The sequence below is a fragment of the Chroicocephalus ridibundus genome, chromosome 4 (assembly GCF_963924245.1).
Source record: "Chroicocephalus ridibundus chromosome 4, bChrRid1.1, whole genome shotgun sequence".
NCBI classification, from domain to species: domain Eukaryota; kingdom Metazoa; phylum Chordata; class Aves; order Charadriiformes; family Laridae; genus Chroicocephalus; species Chroicocephalus ridibundus.
Window position 1 is genome coordinate 49,089,702 of NC_086287.1, and position 17,481 is coordinate 49,107,182.

Below are 17,481 nucleotides of genomic sequence, written 5' to 3' on the forward strand. Positions count from 1 at the left end.
TGGTCACCACAGCCCTGAGAAGAAGCCACTTCCCTGTGAACAAGGGAGGATCCCAGGAGGATTAAAAATAAAATAAAATAAAAAAGAGTAACACTCATCACCCCAAAACCAAGCCAGGATCCATTTTTCTGGAGACCTCAGGAGTAGTGTGGCAGCAAGGGTACAAGATGGTAATCGAGGGTTGCTGGTGGCACCTGGAAGCGAAAGAGTCACAGGGATGAATTCATTTCCACCTTATCCGCTGTGCCCTTGTGGTTCATTCTACTAAATATCATCTATTTAACTAATATTACAAATTCATTGACACTTCTCATTCCCCTCTCAAACTTCCTAGTGCCACGCTGACAATATTAGAAAGTCTTGTTCTTCTTTTTCACTACCTTGAATGATTCTATGTTGAACAGACAAATCACAGTGACCTGATGTGCTAGGACATGCTATCCAGACCGAAAGAACTACAACTGCCACTCAGTCACCCAAAAAAAAAAAAAGTCAAAAAAAAAAAAGCTCAGGGCTAAGCCAATAAATAAAAAGAGGGAAAGAAATATGAAAGCCCTGTCCCTGGATTCGCATAGCTAATGGGCAGGCTCTACTCCTCCACCAAGCACTGAGGAAGGTTGAAACTACGGGCAGCACGGAAGGGATTTGACCTGGCTTCTCTTCTGAAGAGTTTCTAAGGAAACCTCCACTCAGGGTTCCCACCCCCCACCCCACCCCCCTTTTCTTTTTTCTTTTTTTGCTCTTGCAGGTCCTCCAGTTAAAGGAAAAAAAGCCTTGCCTACACTAAAATATGCCCAGTTGTTTGTTCCTTTGGTCAAAATGTCTTTGAAACATTTTAGGGGAAAGTGGTTCATAAGAAACACTCTGGGTTTCTAAAAGCACAAAACACCCTGTTTATGAAAGGGGACACAGGGCTCTTTGTCAGGATACCGGCATCGGTGCTGCACTGATCTGATCCACTCCTGAGGAAATGCTATCTTTTCCGCCTCAGCTGGAGAAGCTGGAGAGGACTTCAGTCAGGTTGTGGCCACCCAGTTGTTTAAGAGCTTTTAGTGCTGCTGCTGCTAAGGATGGCTATTGTACACGGGTGGAAGGGGGCTGTCGTTAGAGAAGTTTAAAGGCAGGCCCATGTAAACCTGCAGTGACGAGGATAAGAACCCTTGCAGAGCTCTTGCAACCTGATGTGCTGACCAAGCTGCTCCAATTAATTAAAATTGCCCTGTGATGACAGTCGGGAATTAATTAATTAGGCTATGGAAGATCATTCAGTTCACCTCTCTCAGTTCACTGAAAAAGACCATAAGGCACTACCGTAATCAACAGGTAACACACAGATTACAAAGGTTTCAGTACCAATGCTCATTATGGCAGTCTAATAGTTAATAGAACCAGCTGAGTGAATGAATCGGTGATTTATTTTATACCCCGTGGTCACAATTAAACACAGGGTCATTTCTCATAGTGGTACACCGACGCGTTCAATATGCTGGCACCCAAAGATACTGGTATGGCAGGGCAGACAATGCCATCTAGTACAAAGTCTTCCAAAAAGCATTTGTTTGTGACCCCACTGAGCTTGTATGGCCAGACGCATGATCATCAAATGACCAGCAAACAGGTGTCCTGCTTCTGTAACATGGGAAGCCAGGGCACGTGTCATGTACTTTTTGTTATGCAAATATGTGCATCCGTCCATGCGTAGGGACATACACACATGACATCATGCTCTCCGCTTGCATAGAAAACTCTCCCTCAGGTGGCCCCGCTTGCAGGCACGTCCCCGTGCCGCAGGACAACACGCAGACCCCGCTCCACCTGCAGGGCCCCGGGAAAGAGGGCGAGAGCCAGTGGGACAGAAGATGCATCTGGTGTGTGGACTGCAGACTGGCCACCCCAGTGTCAACACCTCAGTTACCCCAGTCACATCCTGACCTTGCTTTTCCAGCAGTATTTGCAAACCAGGTGGAAAAGTCAGAAAAAAAGCAGATTGCAGATGCTGTACAGTCTCCTTTTTGCTGTTGAGCAAGTGTTCTACATTCCCAAACAAGTCATAGGCTAAAAGCCAAACCAAGTCTAGTCAGGCCTCGGTTTAGTGAAAAAGGCTTCTCTTAGATAAGCTTGTAATGGAAAAGGGGAGGGAAAACAACTCTTCGTGGTCTCTTCTAATACAAGAAGTAGGAAGCATCACATGAAACCAGCAGGTTCAAAACAAACAGATACTCCTTCACCAGAAACCAAGCTGAACTCTGGGACTCCCTGCCAGAGGTGACTATGGATGCTAAAATACCTACAGTTTACAAAATGCCCTGACAAAGTCATGGGACAGAACTCCGCAGTATTACACAACCGTGTTCAAAGGGAGGGATGCCGCCCTTCGGGCAGAGCAGTGCAGGCACACTGCCCCCGGCACCGGGACTTCCCTTGGCACGGGGAGGCTGCTCTGGGACCTATCGTCCCATCGTCCGGGGGATGTTTCTGCGCTCACGTTCACCCCTCGGCACCCGTGCCTGCGCCTGCAGCTCTCATCCTCCAAAGACTACGAGGACACACAGCGCATCTCAACACGCAGAGGACTACGTGACCCACCGTCTGCAGCCGTTTTTCAGCATTGACTCGTGGCTTCTCAGATGTCCTTCTTCCCTGACTACTCCAGACAACGAGAAGGAACCATTCACTCAGGCCACCTCTTTGTCGTTTTTACCTTGTCTGGTCCTGCAATAAGAAACAGTTGCTGATGCTACAAAAGCAGGACCCTCGGCTTCCTTGCTTTTACCTGGAGCTTTCTCTTCCTCCTCTGAATGTCTCACCACAAAAGCCTGGTTTCTTTTCCCTGTTCCTGGAGAATGTGATTTCTTACCTTATCTCCTAGTACGGCAATTGGATAAAACTGGCTTCATCTGGGATTCCTCCATCCATTCATTTTATTTGGATTGCATCTGCCCACAAGTTAGTGTCTCTTAATAACTTTTAAATATTACTTCTTTGCTCCTCAACAAGTCAGGGTACAGCAAAAGGCACTCATAAGACATAGTGGTAACTCATGCTATCATACTGTAATCTGTAACACCCGCAGCTCTGGGAAATAATCTGTTTTTATAAAAAACAACAGTAGAATTAGACAATTGTAGAGAGAAGACAAGATTGGATTTAGAAAAAAAAAGCAGAATAGTCAAAAATTCAGCTTGAAAGTTTTCTGTTAAATTGTACTAGAACGATGACTGCTTGATTTGGCAGAGTACTGTCTTCTCAGAGAAATGCGGTTTGTTTGGATTTTAAGCCCAGCAGTGGTGTTACTGTGGAAGGACCGCAGCCAGAAGGCTTGACTGAACAGCTGTCTGATCCTTGGCCATGGAACGAGCTCCACAAAGTCTGTAACCACTGGAAGTCTACTGTGGGCCAACGTCCGAGGCTGTACATCCTTCAGAGCAGAGACTGGTTCTTCTGTGGAACACCTGGCATGCCGTGGGCACAAATAAATATAAATAGCAAAACTCTATTAGACTAGTAAAAACCCAATTCTGAAGGACTGAACATGGAAGGAGCAGCCTGAAACTAGATTAAAGAAAAAAAACTCAGCAAATGAAAACACCTGCCTTAAGACAATCCCCCTAGATTATAAATACCACAAAGCTCGTTCACCTGTATTTGAAACTGTTCCTTCTGTGGCACTGTCATTGCACCTCCCTTGGGACTACGGAACTCGTTACTATTATTTTTGCTCTGCAATCTAGAAGCAGGTCATTAGGTTTAGAAGGTTTAAAAAATCAACTACTTGCAAAGTTCGAGGGGCTGCTTTTTTAAGCAGTCACCCTTATCAAAACACTGTTCCTAATCAATCCTGAGCTTTTCAATACTTAAAAATGAGAAAAGCTTAAAGTACAAGAACCCTCTCACTTCATTCAGACTTTCACTTTTTTAATGTCATATGTACGGACTATGGGTTGTACCACTCTTGTGCAGATTCCCTAAAAATAACAATAAAAATAAGTTGCCTTTAAGCTCACTGCCTGTTCTTTCCTGGTAGTCATTTGCAGGACAAGCTTCTGTTGGCTCTCACAAACGACCAGACAGCAGACTTCAGCAAGAAGACCACAGATTGACAGGAAAGCTTCATAAGCTTCAGTGTTCATAGACCCATTTGCTTTGTTTGAATCAATACTGGCGCACACTTGAGTACATTCAGCAAATTAAGAGGAAAAAAAAAATCAACAAAAGGAACCCCACAAAGCTTACTCTTTGGGGACGTTTCTTTCAAGAGAGTCTTGTTGACCCAAACAAGTCCTCTAAGAAATCAAGGCAACCTGCAGCACTCCAGAAGGACACCTCTAAGTAATGCTTGAGATGGGAGGACCGCCCTGAACCCGCCACACAACATCCAGTAGCTCTGGAGAAGGAGCTTGCATTTTTCCGAATGCCAAGGGAAGTTCTAAAGCATTTTCACTCTTTCAGTGCTGATCCAGAGACTTAAACTCTTCCTCTTCCCTGCTTCATAGGTCTCCACACAGTTGTTTTTGCGTTGCTACTGTTTGTATTCTCTGGCACTACAACTGTTTCTCATGCGAAGACAGAAACAGCAGTGATTCCAGCTCCAAAACCCCCCATATGTTCTAAAAAGACATCAGACAACGTGTGGGAGGGAGAGAGGTAGAGTGAGGAGGGGAAATGCCTTGCCTAACGTCATACAGGAGGACAGTGACAAGGGTAGGAACATTACAATTCATGAAGCAGATCTAAACCCAGGAGATCCTAAATTGCTAGCCAGACAAGTTCATGGCAGCTACTGAAAAGCACGGGAAGCAAAAGCATCACGATACTGCAACAGAGCTGATATACCATCTTTGGCTGTATCATACATTTGTTAGGGAGACGTTATGGGGGTCTTTTGTTGGTTTTTAATCTTTTTCCTGGAAGAGGGAAGGAGGGAGGCTTTGAGAGTCGGGAAAGGTTCTAAGCTCCATCAGGAAACTTTCCTGATTAGTATTTTCATTCTGTTACAAAAATTGGCCATCATAGGTGATGCAAGGTGTCCACAGGTGATGGTAATTAAGATCCCAGTCTCCATTGCTTTGTAAAATCTGTTGTTTGAATGTGATGCTATAGTCGCATTGGGTGCTAACGTGGTATTTTTGGGTTTTCTTTTTTCTATGGCATCAATGTAGCCCTGAGCAGTAGAACTGTGCCATCCATGACGAATCAAAACCACCACTCCATAGACAGAAGTATCTGATTCTCTTCCCTTAACTTTTGCCTCCAAAAGCCCCTGGATGTCAGGTGCATGATGCTATCTGCAAACAAATGGAGACGTTTTTCCCCACCTATACTTAATTTCTGGGTATGCTCTGAAAACAACTGAGAAATAAACTTTTTGGAGAAGAGAGGATTTTGCCATTTACCTATGGTTATGTCATCCCTAAATTAGACTGCTTTGGTGATATGTTTAGCAGAGCCAGTCAATATGAGATGAGTTACTAAGTCTCATTATCAGAAATCATATTGAAGTTCAGTTGGTCAAAGGTACCTCAACAGTCAATGGAAAGGAACAGGCAGCTCAAACAGGCAATTTGTCACGCTGTACAACAGGGAGGGTGGATCACCCTCTCAAGATAATAATTTTCATTTACTGAAGATAGAGCCTAGACAACTACCTTAGCTTATTTTAAAATAGCTTAAATGGAAGGAGATGAATGCCATCCTTAAATAGCTAGCTCATCCTGCAGAGAATTGCACCTTTGCTCTGTAAAAATTCACTGGCTTCCCTTTCAACACGCTGCCTAACTTGTCTTCTGTTCATAAGATCAGCATAATTAGTTTTTCTTTGACTAACATTTGAACACAGCCAAACCACTCAAAACCACCATTCTTTGTATTTATACAGGAGGCTCAAAGACATGGAGATGAGAAAGGAGAGCCTTCCATTCGACATCATTCTCCAGCAGATTCATCAATAGGTGAAATCTTTAAGACACACTCTGTTGCTAGTGTTAGGTCAAATTTATGCTTGAGTAGATCTTTTTTGCGTCCCTCCTTCAGTTTTATGTACTGCTTCGGCAGTACACTTAGAGAAATTACCTAAAATTCCTGAAAATACAGTTAAGAGGGAAGCATGGACTATTTTAAAATCAGTCGTATGGCAGATACAGCATACAGTAGCCAAGTAGCAAATGAACAGCCGTACATAGAAATTTTACGAGAGTAAGGCAGAACACATTCCTTTAAAGTACTAAACCAAGATTAAAAAAATTACATGAAGTCAGACTACTGCAGTTTTCCAGAACCATTCATGATGTGCAAGTTCTCTAGAAATGCAAAGAGAGCAAGGAGAGCAATAGCCTGCTATCTCCTTGGTGGCAATACTGATCTATAGTATGGTGACGCACACAAAACTTACCGTTTCTGCCTGTTGTGTGATGTTGGTATACAGTGCACCTTACTGCATTTCTTAATAAAAAAAATAAATATTGCAGTAAGCAAAATGTAAACTGACAGGAGTATTAACGGCTAATTTTAAGTGCCGTCTATGAGAATAATCCTTGGTGATCCAGAAAAGGTCTATTTTAACTCCATCTTTTGTCAAAGCCAAGGATGACCATCTGTGCTCCACATATTGCTGCTTCAGGTTCTTAAGGACCAGCCTTGCTCTTCACTTAAATCCCAGCATCTCCTATCATCAGTGAGACAGATGCAGTAGAAGAGTTCAGCACGTGGCCGTCATTTGATTTGACCATATGACACATTAGGAAACCAAGCAGCAAGGTGGACCCTCTGTACCAAGAAAAGTTTTTGCATATTATGCTTTAAAGCTAGCATGTGAAATGGAAGATTTACCAAATATGTTTAAGTGACACTCAAGTATTGATCAACCAATATAAAAGTAAAGCAGATCAGTTAATGAAACTGAATGAAAGCAGCCGCTCTGTACACTGCCTTAGTTCAAGGAAAAGCCTTTGCTCTAACTTTTTTCTAGCTCGAATGGAATGTCTTCCCGTTTACTTGTACCTGCCTTACTGGTTTCCCTTCCCACACCTTTATGTGAGAAATCTCTGTAATTCATTATCCCAGTCCATGATTCTAGTGGCGGTGTATCAGACCTTCCAGAAATCGATCTTCCTCTCGGAATTTATATAGATACAGCTACGCCTGTCTCCAGTCAACAGCATCCAGCCTTCAAGTAGCCTTGGAAAGGGAAGAAAATCTGACACGCTGTTGGCTCTGTTGACAAAAAACGAATGTATTAATTCATTTTTAATAAAAATATACCCGACAGCAGCACTTGCTCATACCTCTGTCAGGCTTTGTAGATGAACAAAAATTACTTGCAATAAACCAGGTAAAATTTGCATTAGAACTGCTCGTCTTCAAGTGCATATAAAAATATTCAGGGATCCTTTAATGGAGTAAAAAACTACAGTATTGAAAAAAAATTACATTGACGTCATAGTTTCCACACTGCCATCACTGAAAGAGGACAAAGACTGAAAAGAAAAAGAGTAAGTTCATAAACATTGTTAGTTCTGTAAGAAGAATCACTAAGCAGTATGTTTAGCATCAATAGCTGGAGGGTAGGTTATGTGAGAGACAGCTGATTTAGTTAACTTTCCCTTATTTCCTTCTGCCATGGAAAAGGAGTCAGGCGCAGAGGTGCAGGGAATTTTCCACGGATACGCAGAAAATCATTGTCTAATCAGGAGTGTTAAAAGCTTTCCTGCCTCCCAGTTCTGTCTGCTCCTGAGGAAAGGCTGTAGCTCCCCAAGCCTAGACTCTTGCAAACGGCGCATGACACACACATTAGAGGAGAAGCTGTGATTTGTTCATAAACAATTTATTTTATTTCAAATATGTGCCCTTGTTGATTCAACAATGTCTGGAGAATCGTGTCCTCCACCAACCAAAGACAGAACTGATTTGGAAATCTTCCACCTGACTTATTTGCTGATGATACCTTGACACCGCCTCCCTCCTCCTCCTTGGCAGCTGAAAGTGCGGCTCAGAGTGAGCATAAACTTGCACCTTATTCCGAAATGGCTAGAAATACAGTGAACAAAGAATTAGTAAATCAACCACTCAGGGAGGCAGAGGGCTATGAATATATAGACAATGTAAAACATCTTATTGGGATTTTTACCATTTTTTTTTTCTGCAAGTAAGATTAAAAAACACTTTGACTTTAGTATCCTGCTGTTCCCTCCTCCTCATTTCCTCCTCATCCCCCAACAGAAATAAACAATTCCAGAAATGCTTGATGATCCTAATGTCTTTTTATAAACATTTAAAATCCTGTCCCTCTCCTTCCAAAAAAGCAGGTAATGTGGTATGGAGTGAAGAAGACTGGACAAAGCATGAGTTTCACATGGATGAATTGCTGATTATCTCTTCTTACTATTTGGTACGGGCATGTGCTTTGCATTTCCATTGACTTAGATTGTAAGACATGAAGCCAGTTATTTTGGATGCTGATGCCAATCTGAGCATTAAGGAAAAACTAACAGTGCCTGGGTCCTGGTACAGGTGGTCATGGATTCATGGAAGTTTCTCTGTTTAATATTTACACGGATGTTTTAAAATTATGGTCTGTGAAATACGTTTTCCAAAGATGCTCCTATATTTGAGAAAAAAAAAATAAAAGAACCCTTGATCCAAATCCCATCTCTTTTTAAAAGTCTTGTTAAAAATTTTGATTCATCAATTTATCTTAGCACACTTAAAAGCAGAATAGAGAATAATGACATTTTTAAAAAAAGAGAAAGATGCTGATCTCTAAGGAGACCGTCGCTCTTTTTTCAGAAGTAAATGACACTGAATGGTGCGGATTCGATTCTTTGCTGGGGCAAACTCCGGCTGAAGTTTTAGTGTTGACTCATACCATTTCATCGCCTTTTCAAACTCTTCCTGTAAAGAATGAAAGATTGCAAAGAGTCAGATTCCAAAAACACTAAACACATTTTTTATGCCTTTCCTGTCCTAAGTAGTTGAGTAGTATGGTATGCACAAAAGTAACTAAACCAGTCCTTGTGCTTTAGGATTTTTTTCCCCTCTCCCCCAAATAACTCTGATATTTTCTTGGGCTAATGGCCCAATTCTGCATAATCCATGGAAGGGAGTCAAATCACTGCTGAGCGTTATTGACCAATGTTCTCACCCTTTCCTGCTAATAGTAGACCTCAGTCAGAATTTACATAGATCAAAGCTTTAAAATCTTGGACAACGCAAAACCATCAAATTTGCTGAAAAGCTAACATTTTTAGAAATGACTTTAAATTATTTTTAAAAGATGACTTGAAATAAAGAAAGTAAAAGCAAAACAAAACAACCCCAAAACTTAAAAGACCATACAGTAGGTTAAACAGTTTCAGTTGATAAGCTGGACTCCAGAATGGTAGGAAGAAGCATTCATGCTGAAGTAACACCTATTTTTATATAGCTGAAATCTAATTACCTATGCCACCCTGCTTTTTTATTAACTAGGAAAGTAGGCCAACATCCAGTAGTGTATTAGAAGAAAAACAAGAGGGGAAAAGACCCAAACCATTCTGGGTTTTTCAGTCACTTTCACCGCTGTTTTTGTTCTCTTAAGTTCCTTTCCTCAGTAACTTTATTTGTGCAGTAGAGATAATATTAATTTCTAGACACATTATAAACACTAACTAGATCAATGTGAGTTGTAAAGTCTTGATTTTTTAAAAAAAGTGAATTTTAATAGTTTCAGCAGAAATTGGAGACAAATCCCATATTAGTGTGTAGGAGCACTGAGAAACAGCAGTGAAAACAAGAACCAGATTTTTCCATTTTTAGATGTAATCATTTACATTTGCTGTGATATGATATTATTTTGATGTTCCTTTAGATTCCCACATCAATAGTTTCTATAGTATCCATCCAAAGTTCTCAGTCCTTAACATGGCCAACTGTTTCCCTTTTGTAAGGCAACTAACTTACTGAAAAGTTCTGCCAATAAAGGAATGTTGGCCTCTATAATGCTATACTATTAATTAGTATGACATCTTCTCTTTTCTGTGGTGTCCTGCAACAGGACAAGAGGTAACAGGCACAAACTTGAGCATAGGAAGTTCCATCTCAACATGAGGAGGAACTTCTTTACCCTGAGAGTGGCAGAGCACTGGAACAGGCTGCCCAGAGAGGTGGTGGAGTCTCCGTCTCTGAAGACATTCAAAACCCACCTGGACGCGTTCCTGTGCAGCCTGCTCTGGGTGACCCTGCTCTGGCAGGGGGGTTGGACTAGATGATCTCCAGAGGTCCCTTCCAACCCCTGCCATTCTGTGATTCTGTGTGATTCTACAACCTGTTGGTCAGACTCAGCTCTCAAATACAGTAGGGTTAAATATGACGTAAGGAAACTAAATTGTCTTTATGTTAGTATAATTTGATCCAGAAGATGAATTTTGTCCTGTTGCTAGTCACTTCTTATAACGAATATGGGGCTTCATTGACAAATCTCTCAGATCCAGGGAGAATGAAGTTATCCTTAGGCACTGTGCTAACTTTAAAAAGACATTGGCAACTCAAGCATCAAACTTCTCCTTCATTTCTTTTGAACAACTGTCAGCAGTAGTACCTTAATAAAACAAAGTCACGCCTTTCTTCAGTTTGTTTCCATTGTGTGTTTGACAGCACTGTGCATTTCAACTCTTCTCAACCCTGATAGTCATAATACATGATTACCTGCTCAACTTGCCCTGTGATCCCCTCAACCACTGGAGCAAAACATTAAAGACAAATCTATGACAAGTGATGAAAACTCGCAGGGATACATAATAACATGTGTAATTGAAAATACTTTTGACACAGACATATATATATCTATATATACATATATCAACTATGTCTCAGTTTAATGGTGCCTCTTTTACACTTCAAATATGCTGGCCCTGTTAAAGATCAGGATGAAACACACGAGAACCAATCCAGCATTAATAAGATAAAAGGAACGAACATTTTGTGTTCAGAGTAAGCACTAAAAGCTAAATTGCAGATTAGAATATATAGACAGTATGAAGAAATTTGAGTTTAATCTGTAAATTATTTGGGGTGTTGATAATCTGGATGCTGAAATTAAACTTCCCTTGTGTTTGTTCACCACAACTGTGAACGGAGTTTTATTTATTACGCTAAGCTCAGCTCTTCAGGATAGAGACCCAATTTATCATTAATTTTCCAATATTATAAAAATATCCTGTGTTTAGACGGGCAGCCAACCCAAATTACCAATCATTTGCTACTGTTTTAGCAAAGCTTTACAGAGAGCATTCTGAAGCCTGCTTATAAAAACGTTGGCCTTCAAGTACTAAATGAGTAATAAGAGTAAAATGAGTAATAAGAGTTTTGGCATTCAAAAAAAATATTCTTTCTTGTTTATCCTACCCCAATTTCTTGAATGCTGCTCCTTTCAAAATTATTTGTGAGAATAATATATATATACACACACACAGATTTTTTTTATATATATATATATGTATATATATAGTATACCAAAGGCAGACATAACTGGGTGACAGCACACTCACCATTGCTACATAGACATTTGCCAGTGTGAAATGATTAACCACAAAGTGTGGCGCTATTTCCACTGCCATGGTAGCCACAATGATGGCATCATTCCAGAGTTTTGCATTGTGGAAGATGTTTGCTAGGCTTATTAGTGGTACATCCTGGAAGAGAAGAGGAAGTGATAAACAGTGAGGTTCTTTCCATTGAAACTGTCTCAGAATTAGGAAGACAAACAGACGACTCCACCACCTGGCCACTCTCACTTGCTTACTACCCACCTTATTATCTGGTGACTTTGAAAGTGATTAGCCAGACCTATTTTACTATAAAAGGGGATTTGGACCCGAGTTAAAAACAAAAAACCCCACATACACACATCTGCTCACAAGAGTGACAAACACTACTGTTGCATAGACAAACAACTCAAAAATTAACTCACTTAAGCGTCCTAGAATGTACAGTTATTTTTCAGATGCTGTTACACTAGTTTTCTCCCAAAAGATAAGATGCATTCTCAGAGACTGAAGAGAATCTGTTTTGTTTGAGCATCCTCCTTCAGCTTTTGCATAAAACGGGAAGAAATATGAACAAAAGGGGACTGCAAGGAAGTGAAAAAAGGGTCTAACCATTAGTGCAACTGATGCACTGTTTTTATCCTGCCTTTGCCAAAGAATTCCTATATGACACTATAAAATTTTCTCAGCTGGCCACTGATGACATGTTTTTATTTTCTGGATTTCCAGACTGTGCCCTTGTCTGACTGACAAAACTGTTGAGCCCTGACAGCCATAACAGACTCTCTGGGAGCTGGGCTTCACACCTTCAAAGGACAAAATACTGCTTAGTAACAAGTCTTAGGTGCCCTCAACAGGACAATAAAAAATTCTGGATGTATTTGATCCCTGCCTCCTTGACCTCCACAAGGCAAGGAGTACCTTTGGTGGATAAGTCATTCATGTTTGCAAAGCAGATATGGAAGTCAGAATCACAAAAGAAGCCCCCAGGAAAATTAATTACCTCTGATTTACAAGAGACAATGCAAGAGAAAGTACACAGAGTGCATAAAACCAAAGAGGAGGATACAACAAAACACTAAATAGCTGTTAATTCAGTGTTAACGCTCACTGAATTCAAGTCGAAGCTTACAAACAAGACCCACATTTTTCTCTGGAGGCAGCTTCAGAATGGAGGACAAAAACAAGGCACAAATTCAGAGAGTCAGCCAGTTCCAAATAACATTTTATCACATTTCCAGAAAACAGCACTACTACACCATAATCTTGCCAAATTGTAGCTTCCAATCCATACTCTGACCCTTAAAAGTCACACAGCTAAAGGCTCCATTTCTGAGGAACCATTCCCAGTTACATAGAAAGACAGGAAAATAAGCAAGAGCTTGTTGCGTTAGATCTTGGTTCCAACCTTGTTTTAAAAGGACAAGTGCAAAAAGACAGAATTATAGGGGACATGGATACATAGATACATGAGGCATTTCTACTGTTAATGGCTAGATCCTTCTAATAATATCCTCCGAGTGTAAACTACTATGTCTCTCGATTTTCAGAGAAGAATTTAAGACCAAGATTCAAAAAGGAGCATACATTTTGCAGTGCTGCACAATACGTTGCTCAGGACCCAAAGTGAAATCTGCAACGTTGAGTGAGGAGCCTATATCACATTTACCAGTCTGCAAGGGGGATCTTGGTGTATAAGAATAGACATTATAAAGCTCAGCATACCATGTGGCAAGGTGAAGGGTACAAGACACTTCAGTCTGAACTGAAACACTAACTGATGATTTTGTCTAAAGCACTGCCTTTTTTGGAGTAAAGCACAGAACTGCTGCACAAAGTCAGGCACTAGTGCCCAGCTGAGATTGACAGACCAAACACGTAAGATCTAAGCATTCATGTTGTTCCTTTAGATATTGCCTCCTCCCCTCTTTAAAAGCACAACCAGAAAATATATTCCCCACGTCTTAGGTTAGAAGACTGTCCAGACAAAGGCTGATGAAGATTCAAAGTCGTACATAACAGGAAGAAGTTCAAGCCCACATTGCCCAGAAAGGTATCAAACCCACTGAACTGCAGGAAATGCCACTGAACCCCTTTTGCAGCTGTCTTTTAAAATTATTTTTCTTTTTAAAAAAAGAGAGACAGTCCACACTAAACGCGTGGTGAAAGTCTTGAGGTCTCACCACAACTAGCTAATACCTAGTACATTATAGACACTTGATACACACAGTGTTGGCCTTAACTATAGTCTGTGAAAGCTCTGTTGTGACAAGCAAAACATTGTTTCATCTGAGTAGTGGGCACATGTGTACATACCTTCATGTGATGGGGTGCATAGTGCAATGCTTGCCGTAAGCAATCAATTGCCTTCTTTCCTTGGCCTTTCACCCTCCAGTAAAGAGCTGCCATGCTAGAGAGGACCCATGAAGTCTGATTCTGGCAAAAGAAGAACACAAAACCCAGTCATGTAAACACCTGTAGTGAACAGTCTTCCTGTCTTTCACTCTTCCAATTTATTTGATATATTGAGGTAGAGGGTGTTACAGTTAAAAATAGCATTAAACTATTCCAAAGCAGCAAAAAGTTTCTTATCTAACAGCATATATGCAACAGCAAGGTAAGTGAGACTGCCAAATGAAACACAAATTCCAAAGGCAACATCATTTTCTTAAGAAAGGAATAGCAGCTAAGTAGCTTTAAAAAGCAACAACAGTTTCAGCAGCCACAACAGCTTCTAGCCAGGTGTCTGATGCTGAGCATCTAGATGTATATACACATTACCCAACATAAAGCAAAAAATTTAGCTAAGTTAGTTGATTGGACTCGTAGGCTCTCTGTAGTCACTGGAAAGAGAAAGGATGCTCTGGGATGCAGCTCAGAGTAGAAGCCTGACAAGCCTAGCTGATTAATTTTGGTGCCTCTAGCTGGCTGACTCCCACATCACGTGTTAGAAAGGAAAATACTATGTGCTTGAATTCTGTGGACTCAGATACAGTAAATGAATGTTTATGCTCACATATGCAATTACATAAGTAGCCATCTTGATTTGTTTGATTAGCTCTTGTGAATACTGAATGAGCCTGGAGACAGAAGAACTGCATTTTATTTTCAACACAGCTAGCCTGACTGAGAATTCTGTTTCTGGTCTCAGCACTAAATTTGCAGCTTATTTGGATAAAGCTTGCTGTCTGCAGGGGTAACTGTAGCATGTAGGAGAACAAGTTAGTATACATCCAAAGTGAGAAGAAACCAAGTCTTGTAACAGGAGCACAAGAGTAACATCTTTACTTTCTGGGAGTGACAAGCTATACTGGTTTTAGTTTCAAAGCATATTAAGTTCCTCAGATGGCTTTTGGTACAATAGGCTAGGGGCACCCTCTTTTTTATAGTGGTTTGGGATATCCTCCCCACTAGCTGTAAACATATAACAACAATGCCTGCATCCTTACGCACCTTGTAGATCCTGGGAAAACTATGTCCCCAATCATCCCCTCGTAAGGGCCTCAGCTGAGGTCCTAAGCAGCCTTAACCTAGCTAGGACACTTGGCTTTCTCTGGGGAGAACGGGAAGCATCTTTCTCTGGGGAGAACGGGAAGCGTGGCCTTGCACATGGTGCCATACCTCTGCCTGAACCCATCGGACTCTTTAGCCCAACACTGCATAAGGTAAAAGGAAGCAGGCAGGGAAGAGAGGAAGCCCCTGCCTGTCGGCTGTCTGACTGCTGCATGCCAGGAGCGTAACCGGAGAGCTTGAGCCATGGCTTAACTCAACTTTCCATAAGCTCCAAGACAATGTAGCACAAAAAGAAAGCAGAGGGTTGAGAACCGTTGAAATAATTTAATATATATCAACAACCAGTAGTACTGCTCACTACAGGGCTGGAAACGCTGGGAAATTTGACAAGCTTAAGTTTTAGTAAAGAGATATGCAAGACACTTGACAGCATAAGCACAAGATATAGCTCAACAAAATACCTGTGAGGGCATTACAGATGCTGAATAGACACAAATCCCTAGTCCACTTACTAATACATTCCTTGACTGGGATTTCAGACAAACCGTTCAAGACCGGATTGACCACTACATCAGTCACGAGCGGTAAGCCCAGACTTCTCATTTTTCTCATTTGCACATACCTTTTCCAAAGCTTTGGCTATTCGAGTACCAACTTGTTCTAATGACTGTGGTGAGTACTGGTCTTTGCCAAGATTCTGTAGCACCTGCGGAAGAGGAAGAACAAGTGCTTAGATACTGGAACCTTGTAAGAGATGTTCCTCACTTGTTGGTTGCTTTTGTCGCCAGCCTTTTACAAATACTGTAACCTATTCCAACCTAAACATCACTGCCTATCTTTATCATGACACAGTGCTGTAACTCCATGGCACTGAATACTAAGAATGCTAGAAGTTAACGTATGCTCAGTTGGACTTCTCTTTCACTAATTCATCCATCAAGAGCTATAAATAGACACACACTAACGGTGTTTTAGGATTTCCCTCAGGCCAGATCGTAGATGGCCAGGAAAACATTCTGGTAAAATACTGCTTTCAGCCTGCATTGTTCGTACAGTTTTATACTGGCATTCACTCACTGAAGGTCACTTCTGGAGAGAGGCGCTGAGCTAAATGCACCTTGAATCTGGCCATTTTTGTGTGACAGCCTTCAACTCTGGCATACCTCTTTCAGTTGACTTTCTCCAGTGTAATGCAAGCTGGCCCGGCTAGAGACACCTTGCAGATGGTCCAAAGTATGCATACTGGCTGGTAGATTTGAGTTACAAAGGGGCTCCATGGCTGGTTCTTGCAGCTGCGTGGCAAAATCAATGTGTTCTGTAATGCTACAAAGGTCATAAAACAAGTTGAATCAGTCAGGAGAAGAAAACAGAAGAGTCATTACAAAGTTCTCAAGTGAGTGTAAACTGCCCAGGACCTGGCAGAATCTCATCTGAGTAGCTCAAGAAGCAAAAGAAACCAGATCTTCCACCTGTACTTGCACTTTTCTTTGCAAGTCTACAGATGAAATACCACATAATGTTTTCAAACTTCTTTGAAATCCTGGCAGTTCTTTCTTACTTTCAAGAATACTAAAATCTTCAGTTTATGCACACTGAGGGCTACGTAACTGTCTTGCTTTGTGTAACTTATTTAAGGTTCATATAACAAGATACTTACTCAATGTTTTTAGCGGAAACAGCAAGCCATGTGCTGGCTACAGTTGTAAGCTCTACCCTACGGAGTTTCAGGCATTCATCAGGACTTGGCCAGCCAAGGCTACGATAGTCACGCCTTTTCCCTTGAGAAAGGAGAAAAAAAATATAGAAGAAACTGTCTGGAAGCAGAAAGACATTCTACTTCAGTACAATGATTTAGAAAATACCTTACACCAGCAGCTACATTCCCTATGTTGCAGCAGTCACGGTCCTGCAGCCATATTTCTTTAAGAACATTCCTGACCCTAAATGGACTGAATGGAACTTGTGGGATCCAAAGACAGAACTGGATCCTACGCAGGACAGATTAGGAGGTGGAGTTTTAAAACCTGTTCCATTACACTTTTTCAAAAGCTACATATTAAGAACAATCACCACTCTTGTTTACAGGTAATGTCTCTACTTAAATGTCCTTAAAGAAAGTTCATAAGTGACTCATCATTTATGTTCCACAGCTACAGTAAAAACTCATAGAAGTTGATTGCTCTATCTTCTGACAATCCAGGGTGAAAAATACTGCTGCTTCTTTTCAATGATTATTGTTTAAGACATACAGTGACTTTTATCGCATTCGTACACTCTTACACTCAAGAAGAGAACATTTCTGAAACTATTAAGTAATTATACTTCAGCCCTCCCATCTTGCAGAGAAGTTAGCCACGGCAGGGAAAGGTTAAATAACGTGCTTTATGTTAACAAATAGATCACTGGGAGAAACAAGAACTGATCTTCGTGTTTGAACCAAAGGCTAACTGAA

General features: G+C 41.1%; 1 protein-coding gene across 1 annotated transcript in view; it reads right to left on the reverse strand.

The window, feature by feature from the left end:
* Positions 1–7,809: 7,809 nt before the first annotated feature.
* The window catches only part of TTC17 (tetratricopeptide repeat domain 17), a 61,212-nt gene continuing 51,540 nt past the window's right edge, over positions 7,810–17,481 (reverse strand). Inside the window, exons 20-25 of the mRNA XM_063332190.1 lie at positions 16,687–16,807; positions 16,193–16,352; positions 15,652–15,735; positions 13,833–13,952; positions 11,520–11,663; positions 7,810–8,886 (exon numbers count right to left, since the gene is read on the reverse strand). Coding sequence (XP_063188260.1) covers positions 8,755–8,886; positions 11,520–11,663; positions 13,833–13,952; positions 15,652–15,735; positions 16,193–16,352; positions 16,687–16,807 — 761 coding nt within the window. The 3' untranslated portion in view covers positions 7,810–8,754. The remainder of the gene's footprint in view (positions 8,887–11,519; positions 11,664–13,832; positions 13,953–15,651; positions 15,736–16,192; positions 16,353–16,686; positions 16,808–17,481) is intronic.